This window comes from Coffea arabica, chromosome 6c, assembly GCF_036785885.1.
Source record: "Coffea arabica cultivar ET-39 chromosome 6c, Coffea Arabica ET-39 HiFi, whole genome shotgun sequence".
Taxonomy (NCBI): domain Eukaryota; kingdom Viridiplantae; phylum Streptophyta; class Magnoliopsida; order Gentianales; family Rubiaceae; genus Coffea; species Coffea arabica.
This window is the reverse complement of record NC_092320.1, coordinates 21,825,552-21,841,974: the sequence shown is the minus strand read 5'-3', so window position 1 is coordinate 21,841,974 and position 16,423 is coordinate 21,825,552. Positions and strand designations below refer to the sequence as shown.

At 35.0% G+C, this 16,423-nt stretch overlaps 1 protein-coding gene across 1 annotated transcript; it reads right to left on the bottom strand.

The window, feature by feature from the left end:
• Window positions 1–1,120: 1,120 nt before the first annotated feature.
• LOC113693144 (disease resistance protein At4g27190-like) lies at window positions 1,121–5,357 on the bottom strand. The gene is made up of 3 exons (XM_027211717.2): window positions 2,553–5,357; window positions 1,338–2,162; window positions 1,121–1,203 (listed from the first exon to the last, which is right to left on the bottom strand). Exons 1-3 carry the CDS (start codon window positions 5,298–5,300, stop codon window positions 1,129–1,131), a joined length of 3,648 nt encoding a protein of 1,215 aa, XP_027067518.2. The 5' UTR covers window positions 5,301–5,357; the 3' UTR covers window positions 1,121–1,128.
• Window positions 5,358–16,423: the final 11,066 nt, after the last annotated feature.

Below are 16,423 nucleotides of genomic sequence, written 5' to 3'. Positions count from 1 at the left end.
AGGGGGTTTAACCATAAATTATAACAATTATGAAGTAATATATATTAGAAAATTAACACAATTATGAATTTTTTTTTGTAAAATTCAAATTTAATTAATAAGAAATGAAATAGGCAGTAAGCAATGAAATAGGCTTGCTTTAAATATGTACAGCGGCAGTGCTATATTTTGTTATAAATTTTTTGAGTGATAGAATTACCATAATTTGGTAGTTGGGTCATATCTTTTAGATTTATTATAAGTATGACTTTCAGAAAATTAAATTCAAACTTGCTAGGAAAAAAATTTAAAATGAAATTTACGAGCTCCCAAAAAAATGTAAAATTAACTGTAAATGTTGTTTGTTTTGTAGAATTTGTCTTTACTAAAATGCTGTCGGTAATAAAATCTTATTTTAAAAGCTGTACTAAAATCTTAAATTTCGGAGAAATGTTAGAGAAATGTTATTTAAAAATCTGTAATTAGCAGAGGAATAAATTTTATTTATTTTAAAACTTGCACGTGCCTAAAGTCATCAAATATGTGCTCTAAAAAAAATCATATTTCTTTTATATTAAAAAAAATTGGCCCAAGTTCCGTCAATGCTCCGGCTCCAAGAGAAGAACAACCAGGACCTGCAAAGAGCTTGGAATGCCTAGCACTTGATAAACTAATTAAATTTCGTAAGAAACAAAGTTAAACTGGCAACATTTAGCGACAGTACCTCCATTGAGCCACAGGACAAGTGGAGTAGATGAAGAGTTTCTTGGTGATTCGACAAAATAGTAAAACAAAGCTCTGAATTGGGATCAACAGTAACGTATCACTGAGCTCGCATTCACAGAATGCGAGCTCCAATGCGAGCTCGCATTTTCGGAATGCGAAGATCCCCATTTGCAGAATACACTCCAAAAATCGCCCTCGTTGTAGAATTCTTTTTTTTTTCCATCATAAACTAAGAATTCACCCTGATTGATCCATTCATATAGGTCAAAAAATATATATAAATGCACATTGAAAATCAAATCTCCACCCCCACCCCGCCCCTAAAAAAAAAAAATAAATAAATGAAAGATGCATGAGATCGAACTAAAATAAACAGAAAAGGAGAGAGTGCATGCAAGCCCATGACAAGTGTGCACCTTAATATCACGACAACTCCCATATCTTCCTTCGGTAGAAATCAGAGGCCGCTGAGTCCCTCAAAAAGATGAACTTTCTATCCTGTGAAATATATACTCAAAAATAGTTAAAGAAAAACGTAAATACTCAACTCTCAGCTAGGGAAACTGAAGGATAGTGGAGTGATCGGACAAAATTAAAATGGTAAATTAGAATTGGGATATGTATTAATGTACCTTTAAATCCACAGGAATGGCATTCTCGACCACTTCAACTTTCTCAAGATTTGGTGCATCCAGCTTTCCTGGACACAATTTCTTCAACTGCCGGCACTGCAGTATTTTCAGATGTGTTAGACAGGGAAATTTGAGTTCACATTCCTCGCGGCTACTACCAGCGAAACTCAAAAGATTTGGGAGGCCTATCAAAATTAAAGAGCTCAGTTTGGGAAACACAAATTCCAGCTTGTTGCTTCTTTCCAATGCAGAACTCTCTCTATGTTTTCCAACGATATCTTGTTGCTGAGCATCATCCTCCTGACTGATCTGATCTTCTCCTAATTCCCCACCAATAACTCCATACATTTCCGAGCAATCACTAATTTCAAGCACCTCAAGGCTCACAAGCATATTCGCCACACAAGGAGGATCAAACAAAAACTTTAGTAATTTGCACTCCCATACTATAAGCTTTCTTAAGTTTTGGAATACTCGAACCCCTCTTGGAAAATTCCTCCAAATGTGGGTTAATCCTGAGGATTGTTGTAATTCCAATGACTCCAGTTTGGGAAGAATTTCGAGTTCTGTTTTTGTTAGCACATGAACTTTCAGCCCCTCAAACTCAAAAAGTAATTGCATCCCGTGACTGTTAACCACAAGTTTCTGCAGATTTTGTAATATTGTCACCCCATCAGCTTTGGCAATGCATCCGATACAGCTATCGGTGATCTGCAAATACTTCAAGTTCTCAAGATACCCGCTATGCATTCCATCTCCCACTAACTCTTTGGGGCGATGCCTACAAGTTTTAATCTGTAGTCCTTCCAGGCGAGGCAGCGAAACCTGGAAAATTTAGTTACTTATGTAATACAAACATGAATCTTCGCACATATGTATGTATGTTTATGCATGCCCGGTCAATGACCTGGAGGAAAGGTATCTTTTATCAATCATAGCATTAATCCTTGCTATCAAAATTTGTCATTGTCAAAATTTCATTCATCACCATTTGGTTTTTACTTGCGCTAAAAGATTAAATAAAAAACAATTTTTTTTTTTGGCAAACTCATTCAAGGACTAGAATATGACCACTGAAACAATTTTGAATATTTAATTAACAGTTTTTGGGAAAAATAAATTGCTTCTTCAGTGAGCTCATTATGGTCAAATACTTCTTTGACACAAAGGAAGTATATCAGAAAGAGAGACAAAGAAACACAGAGAGAGAGTGACCTGGTTGAGAAAAGCTCTGGCTGTTTCACGTTTGGAGTCAAAACACAAGCAGCCTGATTCTTGCATCACTAAAGTTTCGAGTAGGGGTAGCTCAAGCACTTCCTCGTTCACACTTTCTTCCCTCGTGACAATGCTTTCCAAGTTTGTACACTGATGAACTACTAGCTTTTGGAGTTTCACTAGACATTTCAGCGTTGATTGTGAGAAGAGAGTTACAATTCGATGGCAGTATCTTAGCTCAACAATTCTGAGGCTGCAAAGTGACGGAGGTTCAATTGGCCCCTTCCACAAATGCTTAATATTTGTGTACTTAAGTTTCATCTCCCGAAGTTGACTGAAGCACCGAGGTGGAAGATTCCCACGACATATTTCTTCCAAATTCACATGATCTAATTCCATGAACACCAAATTTTCGAAAACCTGTCGAGCAACTAAATTGGTGGTGGATTCAATAAGGCATTGGTGTACCTCATGGTCTAATTTAAGCCTTCTCAGGTTGACAAATCCATCTTCATCCAAGTCGCTCACCAGATTCCTCAAGCAGGGCACGCCCTCAAAAGTGAGATTCTCTGCTCTCTTAACAATGCTGCTAACTATAGGATCCAATGCTTGTTTAAATACAAACCTCCTCTTATGATACCGATAATAAATAAGTTCGAAACTGTTCCGAAATTGATACTCTCTAGTAAGATATCTCCGGTTAATTTTATGATCAGCTCCTACAATGTGAAATCTTAACAACCTCTGAATAGGAAGTTGGTGCAATAACTGAAATAGGAGGTTAAGGTCATAGACATGAATTTGGAGACACTCAAGGCAAGAGAGTGATGCGATCTCGTCCAGGCATCCTCTTTCTTCTTCTTTGTCTCTCCCCAGCCGCAAATGGTGAGGAGATCCCATGTACAATTCTTCTAGTTTCTTCAAGCTTGACAGGATACCATGAGGCAACGGCTGCTGACTTCGCTCGACCCTCAAATCCAACGACTTTAAATTACTCAACCGACCAATCTCTACTGGAAACTGATCACCTTGAAGTCTGGATTTAAAGAAGCTCAACATTTCCAATTGCATCATATATCCAAGCATTGATGACGTTCCAGTGTCCAATACACAATAATCCAGGCACAATGTCCGAAGGCTAGTTAACATTTGGCCTGGCCATGATAGCGAAAATTCTGTGTGTGAGTTGTTTAACTCCATGACCCTGAGATCTTCCATTCCTTCGAAAGCATCTTTTGATAGGTTCACTTTGCCTGATTGGAATACCAAACGCAATAGCTTAAGCCTTGGACATTCCTCGCCAAATGGAAATAGTCTAATGGAACCTTCTAATGTTAGTGAAATAGCCGTATAAGGACCAAATGAATCCGGTAGTTGGTGCCTTTCTTCCTCTCTAGCATTCCCTACCAAAAATACATGCTCGCCTTTTGATGCAATTTTCAAGCAAGTTTCTCGCATGACATCATGCAATTTTACATGGTCTTCTCTTTCACTATCATCCAGCAACAAATGGTAACTCCTGAGGTCATTAACAAGCACGTCTACTCTGCATCTTACATCACCTAACGTGTCTCTCTCGTTGAACAATTCTAGCCCTTTGCCGTACCTGACCAAACATTCAACTGGAATGCTATAATCTTCTGGAAACAAACTGCAAAGCAAAAGCAGTGACTTAGCCTCGACTTTTTCCAAATTGTCGTAGCTCCACTCAACTATTGAATACACCAAATCTTTTTCTCCTTCTAATTCTCTGAATGTGTATTTTTGCAGCTGTCCAAGGGCCAGTTCCCAGGATTTTAGTGTTTTACAGTTAGTCCTTAATCCCCTGGCGACAACAACGAGCGCGAGAGGTATACCTTTGCATTCCTCTGCAAACTGTTTTGCAACATCACTCAAAACGGAATCATCAGAAATTCCCGCGACCGCTTTAAAAAGATAACATGCTTCTTCCTCAGGCAAGGCATTAACCCCAACAATTTTAGCTCCCATGTTCCTGCAAACACAGGGGGACTGAGATGTCACTATAACCTTTATCTTCTCGCTAACAGGAATCCCAAGACTCTTGAAGTCAACTTCTTTCCAAATCTCATCCAATATAACAAGAACTCTCCCGCTTAGTCTATTATATATTGTTTGTCCAAATCTGGCACCATCAATATGTGCTGGAATTTGCACCCCTAACTGCTCAGCAAGCCGATTTTGAGCATTTCTCATGCTTGGATTTTTAGACATAGTTAACATGGCCACCTTATAAAATAATTTTCCATACTTAACTTGGTCTGCAATTTGGTTCACCAAGGTAGTCTTGCCAACACCAGCCATACCACAAATCATAATAAGATTTGTTTTGTCCTGCTCTAGAACTCTCATCACTTCCTTCTTTGTTGACATCAGAGTAGGTAGTCCTTCCTCTAACAGTAGGGTTGATTCACTAAAAGACATTTTCTCTAATGGAGCAGTGTATCCAACTTCATCAAACTGCCCCTCGCTCAGAAGTTTTTGAGCAGCATTTTTTCTTTTGTCAGCATCTCGGCCTAGCAAATAATGTGACTTCAAATTTGGAAGCCTGACATTAAGGCAATTCATCTTGACATTTTCCATATGCCTAAAAATGGCGTCTGCCTCTTTCTTTAGATCGTCAACTTGTCTTAGCCAGTCAATGACATTTGGTTTAATTGATTTACCATTGTTAATTGCTGCATCAACTAATTGTTGCACATCAGCTTTCTTTAGTTCAAGTTTTTTCATCTCATCCCTCAGCGTTAGAACGTTGCTTCTGTAGCGAAACAAATACTGACATTGGTGCAGAACTGGATCGACACAATTTGCTGCCATTGCGCCTGCAATGGTAAGAGCACAATCATTGATCGCCATTATTCCAATATTTCTGTTCAAATTAATGTCCGTTATGTTTTAGAAAATAGAGATATAGAGATTTAATTAAATATGTGAGATATAAATATAAACCTTGTAACAATTGAATGAGGGAAGACTAAATACTTAAAGAGTAAAGAATGTAAAGATTCAGGATAGAGAAAGAAATTCTAGGCCATAGAGTAAGTTCACAGAAATGTTTTGGTTACATAAAAAGGGAAGAATATTAGTAACATTTAGATTGCTCTCACCAGAAAAATGTTATGCATACCTTATTTTGTATTCATCTGAGACTAATGTTATGAAGAAAATATAAAATTTCAATACGTTCACCTGCTAGCAAAATATTGTATAAATGTAAGGGAAAATGTTAATTTGGAAAAATCGTTCAAAATATTCCTCACATTTTGTAAAATAACTTTTTTCATCCTTTACTTTTAAAAGCGTAATTTTACGTCCTTTACAAATTCACATTGGTCAAATTTGGTCCTTATCTTAGTGTTCAACTAATTTTTGGTTGGAATCTATTACGTGCCATGCACATGATCATTTTTGAGGGGTAAAATTGTCAAACATATTTCATATAATCTGATCCATAGTCCCTCATATTTCATAAAATGAATTTTTTCGTCCCTTATATAAATTTTTTCATCCCTCACATTTTGCAAAATGAAAATTTTGATCCCTCATTGATCATGTGGGCGATAGTCTTTTCTTATTTTTGAAAACTTATATATATGTCTATTTAATTTTACCTGAGCAGTACAAATAGCATATAATATATTTCTATTTAACTTCACTTGAATAAGTTAATTGTAGTTGTAGATGAAATCAAATACAAATATATTACGTGTTACTCGTATTATTTTGTGTGAAATCAAATAGATATACACATGGGTTTAAAAAACAAAAGAAACTATTCATACACATGATCAATTAGAGGTGAAAAATTTATTTTGTGAAATGTGAGAGATGGAAAATTTTATTTTTTGAGATGTGAGGTATGAAAAAATTCATTTTGTAAAATGTGAGGGACGAAAAGCTCAAATTATATGAAATTTGATTTGACAATTTTGCCCCTAAAAAGTGATCACGTGTAAGGCATGTGGTGAATTCCGGCCAAAAACTAGTCAAAAACCTAGGTAGGAGCCAAACCTAACCAATGTGAATTTATAAAGAATGTAAAATTACACTTTTAGAAGTGAGGGGCGAAAAAAGTCAATTTGCAAAATGTGAGGGACCTTCCTTACGATTTTTCCTGTTAATTTTGTTTCAAATATGTTAGTCTCTATTAAAATTGTATGTATATGATATGACATCTCAAAAGGCTAGTTGAATAAACAGGAGGATTTTTAAACTCCAGCCGCCAAAAAATCTCCAAATCTTCATTTACTTTTTTCTTCCCGCTTGATTTCAAGATAACTTCAAAATGTTTCAAGTCTTACGAGTAAATTATTATTTGTTCATGATTATTTTAGTTTTAATGAAATCATGATGAATATGAAAGTTTAAGAAACTTGGGAGCTCTTACTAGAAAAGTAAAGAAAAGTAAAAAATCATTCGGGACATCAAAATTAGGAGCCTTAGATTTAAAATAAAAGGAAGGACTTAATATGAAACGGGGAAATAATTGAATAATTTCATAAGGGACATTACATGTAAAACCATTGTAGCCCTCGAACTTAGAAATCCTAATGTGAAGATTAAGCCTGGAAAATTGATCTCTCAAAAAAATTTATGAAAAACTTTCCTTTCAAATCCTTCTTCTTTTAGTCTAAGCATGCATATTGCAGAAACGATGCCAGATACAATTGGTAATGTTTAAAGAATTTTTCTAAGGGGTGTCTAATTGACACTCATTAACACACCTAAATTACACCTAACTTATTATACTAAAACACATGGTCACATTTAATCCACTCACTACATTTAGTCACTTTATTAAAATTAGCTATACTGTTTCAAAAAAAAAAAAAACAATCTATGAAATCGTTCTTAACGGGTGTCCATTATGTATCTCGTAGCCGAGCTAATGTTTAAGAACTCCCATCTACTTTATACGTCCAAATCTATAAAATACTAGCTATAGGGGAGCTCCTTGGTCTAAAGCTTAAGATCATCAAAAAAAAAAAAAGATCTCCTAATTGTTCTGAACTTTAATTTTAAGAAAAGAGCTAAATTGTTGCGATAACTCTGTTAGTAGGTTTGCTTTCATTTAGATGTCCTTGAGTAACTAATTAACAATAAAAAATCGTATTTGCGATGACATATAAGATAAAAAGTCTCACACCAACAAAGTCAATGACGGGATTCCTCATATATAACTTTCTTTTGAGTATTGCGCCGGTGAAACTTAGATTTTAGATGATCAAATGCAGAAATAAGACAGTCTACAAGAAATTGAAAATTTTTGAACTTTCGTATCCTTTATATATCTAAGTTTTGGGCAGGTGGCTACAAGTTGTCTGAATAACTTCTGAAAATATTAATAAACATCTTGATTTTGACCTAAATATAGAAATCTGTACTTATATTGCAATTAACATCTTCATCCTGACCTCAATATAGACATCTGCACTTATGTATAATAACCAATCATAAGCCAAAGTGAAGTAAACCTCACCACAACTATGGCTTGTAACCATTTCCTTACTTTTCAAAAGATCGTCTTATGTCTCATCAATGAAGTAGATGCCCCCTGCCTCCGCCATGACCTGTTGTCTAGCATGGTATAAACTTGTGCAAATTTCAAAATCATATTGATAAACTCAACTATTTGCAATCACCAGGACATTGGCAATGTTAGACCATTAATAACCACAAGGTCTATACCATTTGCAGTGAGTTTTATTCGAACCATTTATAAACTAAGCTACATTATTTTCTTGTTTCTACTTTTGTCATGCATTCTGGTAATTTTATTTTATAAATTGAAGAAAATTACTTAGAATAAAGGTTTGTCTACACAGCTATATATTTCTAAGAAGACAAACAAAAAATCATAGGAACATTCATGAAAAATATAAAGTTTCCAATTCCAATATAATTTTTTCAAATTGCAAGTTAAATATAAACTGTTTGTCATCTTGTAAGTTGTACATGGGTCTACTTTTCTTGCATTCTACAGTTAACCCTATAAAATAAAATTGGGATGAGTAAAAAGTGAAAAAAAAATTGTTGGATAACCTGAAAATCAACCCAAAATGGTATACACAATTGGACTTGAAAATTAATAAATGAAGGAAATGTAAGAGATTAAAAAAAAAGAAATTATCCTTTAAGCAAATAGTTTAATAAATTTTGCCCCCACTAATTAAGAACATTTCTTAGCTCTGTCACTGAAAGTATGTCGATTTTAGCTATTATTATTATGTTATGCACCCATATGACTAACTAGATTTTTAAGTATGATGAACATGAATCTGTTGAGGTAGATAACTAACTATTCATTTGATCAACTTTACCTATTCTTAATGAAGTTTAATTGTATGCTTTGTTAGAAACCTACTAATTTAAATGTTTCCATACACATGTAAATACATATACGCACAAACAGACACGCATTTAAAACCTTAATTTGGGGATCAATTTGATTAGACATTATTCATTTAAACATAATGGCCTTTAAAATGTATCAAGATTATACGTCAAGAGGTTACGATAAGAGATATGTACTGAGAAATTAATTAGATGTTAGTTCTACGGTGCAAAACGCAAAATAGTAAAGAAGCAATCTTATATAGTGTCTGCAGTTCCTTTGAATTATATTTCATCTCCAAAACACAATACACCATTGCCTGTTTTTCTCCACCTAATTATTGTTCTGACTTCAAATTATGATGAGTTTGCATCTATCCTTTTTGCTGATAATTTGCTTGAAAAAAAATTTAGAGAAATAGATTTTTTTTTTTAGGTGATGCATTAAAATACTTACATTTTTTTTAATATAAGGAATACTAATTGGCTAGGAACAATTCATCTTATCATTTCTTGTGCGCTCTTTCAATTTGCACAGTTGGAAATAGATATTACTATCAATATTACCATTATTATTCCTACTATTATTAATTATTATTAGTTATTATTAGTATCAATATTATTATTACTACTATTGTTATTGTATACATATAAGTTGCATTTGAAAGGGTGGTCAAAGAAGAAATACTTATTGCAATCGAAGAAGCATGTGATAAAGAAATATTTGTTCAAAAAATAAGAACAAGTTCTTCTATTTCAATCATAATACTTTGTATATTAAATTTGGGTAAGGTGAACTAAAAGTTATGAAACTTTTTCAAAATCTTATCTGGCCAACTATAGGTTTTTTTTCCTTGTCAAATAGTCGATTGAACTCTTAAACTGCTTCATTTTGGTCTCCGTCTAAAAAATGGATTAACCCAAATGGAATATGCTGCACCTCATGGGATGCTACATGTAGACTACATTAAAATTAGATTACATAGGGCTATATTGTAAAACTACCAGAAGCTGGGGTTAAAAATACAAAATAATAGAAAAGTGTGGGACTTGACCGCAAGTTCCATCTCGTTTAACCGATTTATTAATGGATTGGTCAAAATAGAGTTTTTTAGGAATTTGATCGGTTAATTGGCATGAAAAAAAATTATAATGGATTAGACGAGATTTTAAAAAAATGTGGTGACATATAGGGGTACAAACGAATCGAGTCGAGTTGAGTCGAGTCTTGACCTAATCGAACCGAGACTCAACTTAGTTTTATGAAATTCGAACTCGAATTCGAGGTCAACGAACTCAAAATGTAAAACTCGACCTTAAAAAAATAATAATAATTGTTCTTAATAAATAATAAAAAAATTAGAAATATATATGTAATTTTACTATTAAAATAAAAAATAATATATATATATAATCAAGTCGACTCATGAGCTAACGAGTTGATTATTTTTGAATTTGAATTCGACTTGATCAGTTTAAAGTCAACTCAAACTCGATATTGACCGAGCTCGGACTTGAGCTCCTTGGGAATAGGTCGATTCGTTTGCAGCCTTAGTGACATATGGTGTACTTTACCCTTCAAACTTTTCATGACATATGGTGTACTTTACCCTTCAAACATCTCGTTATTTTATAAGTCTTTTATCCAACTAATTGTAAAAGAAGTGACCGTTTTATTGCCGAGCATAACACTAATGAGTCAATCACAAAATGAAAGAAAAATAGATGGAGTTAACATTTGTGAGAATTAATAGAGCTTTATTTCAATTTTACACAATAATCTCAAGAAATTATAAATTTTCATTCTCTCTGCAACATTGTTAATACCACTAATGAACTATAATTGTAGCTTTTGGATAAAATTATGGGTTACCTGATGTTATGACTAACCTTTTCTTAAACAGTATTTACATGAAACATCATTTTGTATCAAAGTAATGTTTTAATCAAGCAGTTTATGTAATGTTTAAATTAAGTAATTTACCCAGAATTGAAAATTTAATGATTCGTAGGCATCCGTCCTTATTTATCCCTTGCTTGTTCATTTTAAATCCTTTTTACAATTTCACTATTTTTATATATGAAACCTAGAACATTAATCAGTTATAAAGAGCTCCAAGATGATATATGGAGATGTTAAAATATCATTTGAGTACCTATTAGAAGATTTTCTGTTTTTCTTTCCTGCATTTCATTCTTGTAATAGAAATTAAACTTTTTTCTACTAATAGAAATAAATCTTATATTTATCAATTTCTTCTCCTATCAAAATTATCGTACTCCTCTTCATCTTTTGCGAGACCGTCATAACCAGTAGGTATAGAGGGCTTCTTATCACTTCCCAAAAACTCAAACAGTCCGAGTAAGACTTTAATACCAAGTTACCTGAGCACAACCAGTGAATGTGCTTTGTGATGTCAAACCCTCAACAAATATATGTTTATGTATGTATGTATGTATGTAAATATGTGTATATATATATATATATAGACATACATACACACACAAATAAACATATATGTGTGTATTTACATAGTACATGCATATACTATATATATATAGACAGTGTGTGCATGTGTGTACACCATACAAAAGATGGTGAAGAATGTACGGTTTGAGAACCATTAATCGCCTAATTTAAATTTTAAATTTAAAGATCAATTGATCAAAAGAACCGTAAACAAGTTTGAATCACTTTAATTGACATAAGAGATTCAAAGTGGTGTTGCCGACTTGAAAGTTTTCTAAGCACAAAAATGTTCACAACACCACTAATCTTTCAATTTTGATGCTAATAAAATTGGTAATTAAAAAATTATACAATTCTAAGAAAAATTATCAAATTGAGAAGTTGGGCTATTACACTGGCCAAAGAGGAAAAGACAGGAAAAAAATTTCCTTGTACAATTTTTGAACTGAGAGAAAACATTTAAGTTTAGAAAATAAAAAACAAACTATATGAGAGGAAACAATAATAAAAATAATTTACTTATACAAATCTTAATCTGGGAAAATACGTCAAGCTGAACACAAAAAAAGAAAAAAAAAAAAGGAGTGCCTTAGTTGTTCAAATCTAGAAACAGCTAAAAAAAAATCTAGAATAAAAAAAATCAATTTATGTTCTTATACTAAATAAGGTTTATCTTTGACAACTCTTTTAACACTTTTTAGTACTCTGTCCCAGTTTACCTATCATAGTCAGCTTTGCATACAGTTCAAGAAAGGTATAAATTTCAACCACAACTTACTAACTATTAAAGCAACTTTTTTCCCATTATTGCCCATCTATTAATATTCAACATTGTGTGAGTTCAGTTTAGAATTTTAAAACCACACAACTACCAGATACAAAGATGATATGTATGTACACTATTTATTGGAAGAACAAGACTTAAATTTTTTTCCCCTCGCAAATCGTATGAAGGGTACACTAGAAAACTTGGGCATTATTTATTTCCATTTCTAAACCATGAAAAATATTTTTTTGGACAAACTAAAAGAGAAATCAAGACGTATAAAAGATTTTAATAAGAAGTATACATATTACCACCGAGCTTTCCTATTCTTATATTTCTACTTTGATAAGACATAAAAATCAGTGGAACTTATGCAAAAGTATGCTTAGAGCGTTTGCTTGCATGCTCAATCAAAACATACTAGAGATTGCAAAATATAAAACACGTACCTGGTTTAGTTTGAAGGAGTGGAAACTTGAGTTTTAATCCTTCACAGAGACTTGTTGAAAGATAGATGGAGAAATAATTTACGTGAAGCCTTAAAAGAGCAATGGGTAAGTATGCTGGACAAAGAAATTGTTTTGAGAAAGTTGAGAAGCTACAACGAAGGTTATAGCAAATTTATTGGGAAGACGAAGAAGATACCTTTTCGGTCTGGTCGGGATGGAATCCCATTTTTGCTTTTTGTATATGACACTCCAGCCTTTTCCTTGGAAGGGTAACCAGACGTCAATCTTTTAGCCATTTACCTTTTACACTTTAGTGTCCTAAAGGAAATGAAAGTTACAGAACTAATATTATGGGTGCAAGTCAAGCATCAAGAATAACCAACTTCCTTTAGAGGAGTTGGCCACCACGTGAATTGTGGGGTGGGAGGTCAAGGATTCACACCTTACATCCCATCAATATGCCACTATATATGACTTTTTTAAATTTATACGGCATGGTGCACCTTTCTGGTCCGATGATGATTCACCATGTTAGACTTGAGTAGGAGTAAATTAGCCGATTGTAGTTCACCATTAGGCTTAAGTAGGTTAGTCTAGATGTGCCATTATACAAAAAAAAAAAAAAAAAAAATCAACTCAAAACAAATCTTAATGGAGCAAAGTTCTCTTCTGGCCAATTTGTTAACCCCAGGTTTAGAGCTTTCAATTGGGTCGTTTGGGTTGGGCTCTATTAAATCCAAATCCAAGCTCATATCATAACTTATTCTTGAGCCCGAATTTGGCCCGCTCGAGCTCAAAACAATACCGCCCAAGCTTTGCCCTATTAGATGACGAGGCTTTGGGCTCAAAATGGGCTTGACCCAAAACAAAATATTTAACAGATTCCTTATCGTTAAAAATTGATATTTTTCCAAAGATGTAAGATTTTAATGGGAAAAAACTTAAATTTTTGGATACTTTTAATTAGTATCCTCAATTTCTTAAATAATACTAGTGTTAAAAATAACCAACATATAACATAATTTTTTGATACAATAATTGAACATACATATGTATACAAAATTTTAACACTAAACATTAAGGGATATTGGATAGGCTTATACCGGGTTAAGCCTTGAATTGCCCAAGCTGATCAATGAATTAAAAGAGATAAAACTATACTAAACTTATGCAATATAATAACAAATGAAAATTCCTTAGGTTATGGTATTCCTAACTACTCATGCAAGTGCTATTTTTGGATATCTGAGTACTACTATCTTTGCTAGTTATGGCGTAATTTCCTTATGCATGTGAAACCTATTTTTGTAGTGAATCAACTATACTGATATATTCAAGAACACATAAAGGGCAAACGAATATTTCTCTGTCAAGTTTAGGGCTTCCTTATTTAGAAAGTTTAGGGGTTCGGCATCTTGGCGGCATGGCAGCTGAGGCTGCCCCTCCACCTCCGGGTGGAGGGCATTCGACTTCCTCTTCCCCCACGTTTCGAAAAAAGGCTTTTTCTGAGCTATTCGCGCACCAGTCGCCGGCGGAGGTTGCGAAAGTTCAGGCGTCAATTACTACCCATCGTGGAGAGCCGGCGGTGGTCTTCAAGGCGAATGACATAGTTGCGGTGGTGACTCCTTGGATCATTGGATCAAGTGGGAAGATTTGTGTGCCAACTCGTCTCGGGAGGGATAGGTGTTCATTCGTTACTGGAGGTCCATTCAGCGTTCTCGCTCAAATTATGGTAGCGGTTCCGTACAAGTGATTGTTTATGGTCAACATTTATGCGGGCAAAGTACTGTCGACAGAGTCATCCATGCATGGTGGGGGCGATGCAGGGCAGCTCATATGTGTGGCGTCGCATGCTTCAAATACGTGAGATGGCGGAGCAAAAGCTTTGGTGGCTGGTCTGGTCTGGTCAGTGTAACTTCTGGTTTGACAATTGGCTGGGCTCTGGTCCTTTATGTCGGCGCCTACAAAGTGTCTCGGATCATTTAGTATCAGATTTTGTGTTGAATGGATGGTGGAATCGACAGTTGTTGTGGCGCTGGGTCCCGGATGACATAGTTTCAGAAATCGTTACCAAGTCGGCCCCAATAGGGTCCACGGACGATTGTGCGGTGTGGGCGTTGACGGAGTCAGGGGATTTCTCGATTGCTTCCTCCTACGTGCTACTCAGTAGGCAGACACCTTCTTCATTCATGTTTGACAAGGTTTGGCATCCTTCGATACCAATAAAGATATCTTTTTTCATGGTGCTATTGTTGCGGGATCGGTTGCCTTTAGCGTCATCGCTAGGGAGATTGCAGGTGTATGGCCCATCTAAGTGTTTTTGTTGCTCGGCCTCGGATTCCGAATCATTGGAGCATTTCTTTGCAGAAGGAGAATTAGCTCAGTTCTTGTGGACTTTTTTTGGGAACGGCGCGGGCGTGATATACCGAGGGATAGGGGTGCGTTCACGACTGGCTTTCTCGTATGGAATCAATACACACAGTGCTGCCTAGTATAATCTACTGGCATATTTGGTTAGCACGAAATCTTGCAATTTTTGAAAGGCAGTTCCTGAGTAGTCAGACCATTGGGGATCGTATCCTGGCAGATGTTGTGGGGCTATTTGGCGGGAAGTATGCAGGGGAGGTTATTGGACTTGGCTCCTAGTTGGCATTTTACTCCAATATCTCTGGATGGAGGCCTCATTATTCACATAGACTGGTTTGTTGGGAGGCTCCAGCCCAAGGGAATTTCAAGCTAAATACGAATGGTTGCTAATTAGGCAACCCAGGCATTAGTGGCGGGGGTGGTGTGCTCAGGGATTCATCCAGTGCAGTGTTGTTTGGGTTTTCTACTCCGTTTGGGGAGCTGACATGTATCCAAGCAGAGATTAAGTCTTTGCTGTTTGGGGTGCAGCAATGTCTCCTTCGGAAATTCTCGCGGATTCAGGTGGAGGTGGACTCTCTTGTGTTAATCAACATATTGCTAAATATCGAGGTGCCCGTGGTTAATTCAGTCGGAGCAAGATGCGTTAGTGGCAATCCAGGGTTTGGGATGGACAGTGGGGCATTGTTATCGTGAGGCAAATCAAGTGGCGGATGCTTTAGCCAAGATGGGGGCACTGTCAGAGGGTATTGTCTTCTATACATCACAGTTAGATTTACCAAGATTGGCAATGAGGGTCTTGGGTTTAGATAGGTCACAGCTACCCGTTATTCGTGTTAGAGTTGCTCGTAATTAAAGACTTTGTAATTTTGCTTTATGGTCTCTAATAATAAAAGGGGGCGGCGTCCCTTCCCGCATAAGGGGTTAGCAGGAAAAAAAAAACTATACTTATGACTAATCCATTCCTACTCTCGTAGTTATGAAATTAGCTACAAGTTCATTTCTTCTATGAAATTACATGAAATGAATCACTAAAACTACATAGGTGCACCTCTACTCTCGTGAGTGTACTCCCTAGGTTTAACACTTCTTGAACTAGTATTAAATCTCAATTTTCATTAAAGAAACAATACCTTTAGATAATCACAATTAATGGTACCAAGTTTGTCATGATTTAAAGAGTTAAAGTGCTAAATAACTTGTTCAAAATAATAGCATCAAATAGCCAAATAATAAACACTAACAATCATAGAAAATTCAACCAACCCAAGGCATAAACTTTAGAAACACATAATAAACATAAAATCCAAAACTTGAATATTAACTAAACTTAGAATCTAATACAAAAGATAAAGAGTTGGAAAGGTAAAGTAACTCTTATCACATGACCTCTTTCCTTGCCTTCTTCATCTCCACCCTCATCTTCATGTAGCTAACATACAAGAAAAGATAAACTATCTAAAACTAAATT

What these genes read in the sequence shown, in the direction of transcription:
- LOC113693144 (XM_027211717.2), bottom strand. Translation starts at nt 5,300, where the DNA reads ATGAAAAAACTTGAACTAAAGAAAGCTGATGTGCAACAATTAGTTGAT. An exon ending in CCAGAGCTTTTCTCAACCAG is followed by an intron (nt 2,163 to 2,552) that starts GTCACTCTCTCT and finishes TAAATTTTCCAG; the next exon opens with GTTTCGCTGCCTCGCCTGGA. An exon ending in CCATTCCTGTGGATTTAAAG is followed by an intron (nt 1,204 to 1,337) that starts GTACATTAATAC and finishes TATATTTCACAG; the next exon opens with GATAGAAAGTTCATCTTTTT.